The sequence below is a fragment of the Emydura macquarii genome, unplaced genomic scaffold (assembly GCF_026122565.2).
Source record: "Emydura macquarii macquarii isolate MOO-44397 ecotype Brisbane River unplaced genomic scaffold, CSIRO-AGI_Emac_v2 contig_561, whole genome shotgun sequence".
NCBI lineage: Eukaryota > Metazoa > Chordata > Testudines > Chelidae > Emydura > Emydura macquarii.
In genome coordinates this window covers 11,441,597-11,449,904 of record NW_027130698.1, presented here as the reverse complement: position 1 = coordinate 11,449,904, position 8,308 = coordinate 11,441,597, and the positions used below count along the sequence as shown (strand labels likewise).

General features: G+C 36.6%; 1 protein-coding gene across 1 annotated transcript in view; it reads right to left on the bottom strand.

Annotated features, from left to right (window-relative positions):
• Positions 1–5,689: 5,689 nt before the first annotated feature.
• Positions 5,690–8,308, bottom strand: part of GAN (gigaxonin) — a 37,592-nt gene continuing 34,973 nt past the window's right edge. Inside the window, exon 11 of the mRNA XM_067539955.1 lies at positions 5,690–7,762. Coding sequence (XP_067396056.1) covers positions 7,581–7,762 — 182 coding nt within the window. The 3' untranslated portion in view covers positions 5,690–7,580. The remainder of the gene's footprint in view (positions 7,763–8,308) is intronic.

Sequence of the window (8,308 nt, the reverse complement as noted above, 5' to 3'; positions counted from 1 at the left end):
GGTCTGAATCAAATGCACTTAAGTATCAATACAATAACACATTACTCTGTATAATACTATACAGTCTCAATGAGAAACATTTCTCTAGTGTTAAAAAAAACCTCCAGATATGAAGAGCAAAACAACCATGTTTCGGAACCTAGGGGAAAAAATTAAATTAATATGGAGCTGAATATTAGCTTTTTTTTTTTTTTTTTTTTTTTGCTCCAAAATAAGCATTAACTATATTTCAGCAGATCTACAAATTCTTCTTTATATGCATTATATCCACCAACTAAAAAGTTTAATACTAATTCTGAAAGCATTTGTTCATGTGAACGCATCTCTTGGTTTCTATTCAGAATGATCTGAAACCTTAACAAGTGCTTTAATGCCACTTTAGTAAAATTGATTATTGTACCAAACATCTTTCTTTGTACCCAGCTGACTCTTAATCAATATACAACCTTCAGGGAAGCTGGAATTTCTTGTTCCAAATTTTGGGGAACCAAGTTTTATTTAATTGTCTATAAAGTATTTACAGTTTACCAGCTCTTATTCTAATAATAATAATAATAATAATAAAAGGCTGAAGTTTATTCTTCTGCTGTAGTGCTACATTTTTTAAAACTCAGTTAACACAGGCAATAACTTACACACCTTACTTCTTACTTTAAGCTAGAATCTATGTTTTCCTATTGTGCTCCATGAATAAATTAATCAAACAGATGCTGCCCGGCTGGAGCTCTCAAACACATGAATTCACTAAAGAGAGAGAAACTCAGGAACAACCAGTGATAAATATGTTGTAGCCTGCTGCCTATTGCACATAAAGACCCAGATTTTCAGCAATGGCCTTCAATTTTAGAGGCGCAATTTTGTGCAAAAAATTTTTTTAGCCTGCCATTAAACAAAGGCAGGTTTTCATGTGCATGCACAAGATTTTACCAGCAAAAACAGAGACAGATCTGGGACCTGGTGGAAAAATCAGGCCCCGAAATTGGATTTAAATAATATACAGTTTTAAAAATACATTAACATTGGCATTGATATGGAGAGGGAAGGGAAATCAGATTTAGAAGTACTTAATATGTATAATTTAAAAAAAAAAAAAAAAAAAAAAAAACCCCACCAATATTTACATATTCACATCTGATCATTGAAGTAACTCTTTAGATAAGAGTTTCCTCTAGAGAGAGAGTAATAAGAAAGCTTGATTTCACCAAAACAGTCTCAATTCAATCTCATTTCATTATTAACTGAGAAGGCGATACCTAGCTGATAGCATAATTCATTTACTATCTAAGGGCTGGTCTACACTACAGAGTTAGGTTGACATAAGGCAGTTTATGTCAACCTAATTGTGTCTACACTACAGCCTTCCTCCTGCCCATATGATGTAAGTGCCCTACTACAAAGACATCGTAACTCCACCTCAATGAAAGGCAGGCTATTAGCTGTCATCTACAGCCCAGCTGGGCCCCCCCACCCCGCTCCTGGCTGGGAGCCGAGGAGAGAAACCCAGGCAGCCTTCCCCCACCCCCGAGTGGGACAGTCTTGCCAATTTCACAGTTGGGTGAACTATGAAACTGACAAGGCTGCTGGGTGGGGGGACCGAAAAGATGGGGCAGCTGCACCCTGCTCCCCAGGGGTGAGAAGCCCTGGCAGATTCCTCCACTCCTGGGACTGGGGAGGGGCGCTGAGAGCTTGGAGCCTGTGTGGCAGAGGCTGCCAGCTGCGCTGAGAGACCAGGCTCTCAGTTCCACACACTGCCCCTCTTAGGTGGGTGGAAGTGCTCCTGGTGAAGATGCGTATCACCAACCCAAGGTGGGTAGTGTGGACGTGAACCACCACAGTAGATACTGCTGTGGCTGAAAGTCGACCTAATATAGGTCGACTTACGTTTCTAGGGTAGCTATACCCCGAGCACCTTTGCAACAGATGAATATGGAATTCACATGCTCACCCTGCTTGGAATTGAATATAAAAAACAACATGTAACGAGATATAAGCTATTATGTTGAAAAGTTCCAGCCTTCCAATTTAAAGGCATTATAATATGGTCTTTTAGATGACCTCTAATGTTACTGGGTAAATTCCCCCCCTAGTTTTAAATGTTCCTGGTAATTTAATTTTTATAAGTAGCATGCACACTACTAAGCCAAGAAATTTAAGGATTCAAAATACTGAAAGAAATTTAAAAGTACCTCACTGTTGGTAATGCCTTATGGTTCAATGCATTTATTACTGTAGTCCCCATTTCATATAACAGAGAACGCTTTGTGTCTGTGTAATTAGGCACTTGGAAAGTTGTTCACTAGTCTTAAATCATATATTAATCTACATTTTATTTAAAAACTGGTAACTAGTTCAACACCTACTAAGTTACAGAAATGTCATCTGCTATTTGCCAAAATCAATAGGGCTGCCAGGTTATTACAGCATTTCAGTGAGTACTGTCTGTAAACAAATGGCTCTTCCTAGAGTGATGAAATTTAAAATGGCACCCTAAAGAGGGTTTGGAAGTAGCCTGTGTAATGAAATGGCCCAACCTACCAACAGACCTTAGAACATCAGCTTATACATTCTGAAGTAAAGCGCGTTATTTATTTATTTCCTCTGGACTAAATCTTACAGGGAGCCAAGTGCTATCTTCAAGTCAATGGACATGACGTGCACTCAGCACTTCATAGATCAGGCCCCAAATCTTATTAGATGAGTGATCTAAGGCTTACTAAAGTAACCACTGTGCCTCGAAATAGATCTATATTTTCCTTTACGATGTAGCATGCTACTAAAACATGAACTCTAGTTGGTAAAGAGAGCTTTTAATCTCACTAATAAGCAAGAATACAAGAGGCAAACAATTAAAAAAATTACAGTACTAATATCTGTCTAGAACGTGCCACCACCTCAATATCACCACGAAAATCCTGCAAATTAACTGAGAATCGGTACATTCTAATTTTCAAATTATTTTGTAGCTAATGAACCCTGGAAACAGAATTTATACAAGCAGCTCAGGAACAAAATAAAGTTAAGAGAAACCCAGACAGAATGCTCAATATATCAAGAACAGAAAGTATCCTTATCATAAATTAAAGGCAACAACACAAAACTCCTTGAAAGTGTCATTGTGAGTAGCACAAAAATACACAGTGGTTACAATCTAAGAAACCATAGCCTCTGGGTACTTCTGTGTCCCTGGTACGACAGTACTCATTTGCTATGACTTACCTGAGACACAACCTTCCTTCTGCAGGCGAGATTAGTTAAAATGAATTGCACTTAATCTAAATATTATTAGTGCCAGCTGCCGTTTATTATTTACATGCATGTCACGAGCACCTTAATAAAGAGCAGAGTGACCATATGCATCACATGGAGTGATGTTTCAAGGCAGCAGTGTAGAGTAACACTAACCTGCAGAACAGTATTAAAAAAATAAAAGATTTACAGTGGTAGCATTAATTTACAAAAAAAATCCACAACATTTTTTTTTTTTTTGAACACAGTGAATTTTAAACATCCCTGTACCGCAACAGAAGAGTTGTGTATTATCTGTATATACAGAGAAAATAAAAAGTTTGGCACCTGTAACAGCTTTCCTTTGTTATTGCATACTGCACCATGTACGGCAAATACCAAAAACAATCATTCTGTACAGATAATTTAGTTATGGAACTACTGAATAGAGAAACTGCACTTAAAATGTAAAAATTCGCTTTTGTATCATTGTTCAATTACCAAGACATGCAAGCACAAGAAATATTGCAAAAAGAATGTACTTCTTAACGCCTTCGAAAACTTTACTAACATCTCTAATGGAAACTAAACTGCTCGGGATTTTTTGGAAGGGGAACCCAATTCATAAAGGTAAAGGTCAAGGGCTGCAGTAGCTTTGATGAATTTTACATTTTCAGTGGTAACTCCACCTTATAAGACAGTGTATGAACGTGCTTTTGGGTATTGTGAATACACAGGCAGATAGGACAAAGTTTGTCTGCAGTGATTAATAAACAGCTTTTAAAAATTGGGATTAACTTCCAGATTCATCACTGCAGTGGTGGAATGTTGTTTTCTGCTAATTTTAAAGAGAGCCTCAGGGCTACTGCAAGTTCCTTGACTGGGACAGCAAAATTGACATGCCATTGTCAGGATAAATCACATGCAAAGAATAGTGGTTGCTGGTAAAATATTAAAAGGAGAAATGATGTGTTTTGCTACAATTAAGCAGAGAACTCTTAACAAGAGTTCTATAAAGGATAAACAAGCAAAGAGGATGTGAATTTGAAATCCAGTCTAGCACTGGATGTTCAACAGCACAAATTTTCCATGTGGTTACATAACATGTAGAGATAGACTTGGATTCCCAGGCTTAAAAGACCAGAGACTGGTTATTACACTGATGCCACGCTGGTTGGCTGGGGAGGAAAAGGTGCCAGGTATATCTTTCTTTAACCTTTGCCAGAGTCAAAGCAAAACTTTTATCAGAAACCATGCACTATACTAGTTATTTCTGTTTCAGAACATCCCCCGCAAACTATGGCAAAGCAGCCACGGGCTTATGCTCTTACAGTAGGAAGAGGACAGTGCCCACTATGTTAAGGTTGCAAAACCATGAACCCCTTTTTATTTATTTTTTTTTAAATAACTTTCCAAAACATTCACATTTTACGCCGAAATTCTCAATTCTAGGGCTCTACCCTAAGGTGAATTTTTTTGTAAAGTGAACAAAATCCTCTTATTTATTTATTTAAAAGTTCAATATAATGGGAAAGAAACACAAACCACCACTATTTCCATTTTCAGTTTTGTTTTAGTTCAAAGAATTTAGGCCCCAATCCAGCAGTAGCCCATAGAACTATTCATATGCTTCAAGTTAAACGGGTGTAGGTATTTCAGAGTAAGTGGCTTAAACTCCTCTGTCAAACCCAAGAGTGCTTTAGCTATTCAAGAAAGTTTTATTTATTTTCCTTTTTTAGAAAATGCAAAAATAGCCCTAATGTTAGTCCTACTTTACCTTGTTAAATGTAAACTAACATTTTACTCATTAACTTTTACTATAAAACATGGCCAGAGCGCACAGAATTTGGCATTTATTTACATTTATTTTGTGCATTTACTCTTGCTGGGTGATGACTGCCATTAACTCTCACTAACTTCAGTTGTCAGGAGGTTCTTTGCACCTTGTAAGATATTAGATAAAGTTTTCAAAAGCACTTAAGTTAATTAGGAGCCTATGTTCCATTTTCAAAAGTGACTTAGGTACTTAGGCTCGAGACTTCGGGCATGTCAATGGTTGTGACAGTGGTACAGCTCTGGCCGCTGTAGTGCAGATGCTTCTCACATCAAGAGAAGGAGTTTTTCAGTCAATGTAGTTAATCCACCTCTTTGAGAGGCAGTAGCTACATTGGGAGAAGAATTCTTCTGTCAACCTAGCCACATCTACACCTGGCGTTAGGTCAATCTAACTACACTGTACAAGGCACACAATTTTTCAAAGCACTGTGCAATGTAGTTAGGTCAATCTAATTTTTAAGTATAGAGCAGGCCTTATGTGCCTAACTCACTTTTGAAAACAGAATGTATGTGCTTTTGAAAATTTTACCCTAGGCCTTTAATTTATAAAAAGTGGGAATCTTCACAAGGTAAATTAATAGCATTCAAGCCTTTTTCAACAAAAAATGTGAAGACAGAAACAGTGGTTTACATTTTTGTAATAAAGCATAATATAACTTAAATCTAAAGACAAATACTAAGTCAAGTAAATTTCTACCACAATATGTAAAAAAACTATTAAAATATACTGATTAAAAATAGGTTACTATATACAGTTCAGATTCTGCAGCACTTCAGCATTAAAAAAAAAAAAAAAAAAAAATCAGTGGAATAAATTCTGCCTGCATTCATTGATTTAACTGGATTATTCTGTCAACTTTACAGAACGATGATGATGAAAATTAGTAAATCTTGGAATGTTTCATTAAGGAAAATTTAGATAGTTGAACACTAGCTATTTTGTACTAGTTGTGGCCTGTATTTGAGAAGATTATCTAGGATGGCTCATCTAGGATGGCTCAAAGGAATTAATCTGGATTTACATGAGTATAATTGAGGGCAGAACCTGACCCACTGATTTTTGGTTGAGGTCCTTCAAAGTTTCAGAGTGGAAAGAACAGTGTCTTGTAACAATACCGGCAACACAAGTATTATAAGAACCTTTTTTGCAGGGGGTGGAAATAGGGGTAAGTTTCAACTGCATTTCCAGCTCCATTTCTTTTCTTTTCTTTTTTTAAATAGTGTTTTGTGTCACTATCACAAGTAACAGAAATGAAATTAAGTAATGAGGTAAAGTGTGTTCTACCAGCAGATCTTTACTACTAACATAGCTCAATTAACTATCACTCTCAGTGTGAACAAGACTTAAAAAGGAAAAAGCCATGAGACAAATTCTTCACTCCAACTGCATTCTAAAACAAGTTTTCAAAGCCAAACAGCAGTAATCATGACTCTGTACCTTAGCACAGAGGTCATTAGTAAACCAACTTCTGATCCCATAATAAGTTGTCTATACAATTTCCTTTAAAACAGGAACGTGAAATCAAGTTTTCCACAACTCATATATATCCCTTTTAATGCCCCCCTTTTCTTCTCGCCTTTTGCACAAATACACCCCCTAAAGTCCTCAACACTGCAAACTTGCAGTGATTATTAAGTCACCTGAAGAGAAAAGGAGTCCTATTTCTCTCTGAAAAGCAACTCGTATGCTGCATTCCTTTACCAGCCACTGTAAAGGTGTGACATTTTCTACGCATCAGTCCTTCCCTTTACTTCAGTAATTGCAGCTTTCAAAATCCATACAAAGAATGCATTCTGGCCCACTTACATATTGAATCTTCCAACCATTTGAATGACACAGTGTAGAAAAAACAGTTTACTCACCTACAATATATTGTAACTCTTATTTCAATTTTCAATATATTAAAAAAGATCCTTAAGAATGAAAACATTGGAAATGAATGAAAAACATATATACACCTCCACCTTTTTAGGCACAGACCTTAACTTGTGAAGAATGGCTAGAAATAAAGGTGCAACAATCAACATCTCCTTCCAGCCAATTCCAATGAAGAACAGTCTTGCAGTACATCAGAGAGGTTGATTTTCATACAGCATATTTGTGTATTAAAGCTATCCACTTGAAGATAGCAATCAATTCCCCTCAGGGGAAATGTACCTTCAATTTTTTGCTTTTCAATACAATTTGTTATATTAATACCCATTCCTTCCTACTTCAGACACAAGGAACTCCTTCTTTAGAACAGTTTAATTTTCTAGATAGTTAGGACTGAAGGTGTTCTCTTGGTCATGTTATTTTTTTGTTTTTGTTTTGTTTTAATATACAACTATTTATCCCCCAAATAAGAGCCGAGACTCTTAAGCTTTTAAGCATTTTAAAACAAACAAACAGTTACCATACCAAAGCACAGCATATAGTATAAGTTTCAGTTGCAATATCTTTGTTTTTCCTTACATAAAGCTATGTTATGGTGGACTGTGTCAGGTTCTTCCAGTCTCCTCCACTTTTAGAGGAGTGATCATGGGGAAGGAACACGAATACGGAACAATCCTTGCTGAAGCTGCAGTCGGAAAAGCTTGCAGTTTGCAATCCGCAAGGCTGCACAGCCCGTGCGGCGAAGATCTGATGGGAATAATGGTTTAGTGTGGTGCCAAGTTCCTGTGCTCCTTTTAAACTCTCTAACGTAGTCATAATTGGTACCTAAAGTTAAATAAAAAACAGAAATACGTTGCACACTAAGTAACACAGTAACTATCAAACAATTTAAGTCTAAAAACGCCAATATACTTTCAGACCAAATGGAAGAACAAAAACGGTTATCATCAAATTTGTGAATATGGTGGCAGAACAGTTTTCAACAGAAAGTGAAGAACGTAGCCATGAAAGTAAGTTAAAATCTTTCAAAAGCCAGTAAAGAAGTAGATGACATCAAGAGTAATTAGTTTCAAACACCAGGTACCAGTAATGCCAATTTTAGAAGCTACAGTGTTTGAAGATTTCAAAGTATCAGTGGGATGGGTTCTTTGCTGGAAGATGGAGCGCTCCATGTGAAAGAGAACCTCTAGGAAAAAGAGGTTTAGCGATGATGATTAAAATAGATACATCAGATTCCTTTGACGCCTGGTTTCTTTTGGGACAGATCATAATTTTGGACAAGTTCCAAAACAAATTATAATACAGGCATTTGAAAAAGTATGTGGAAAACAAAGTCAGACATTAACCACAAATAATGAATAGGTCCATATA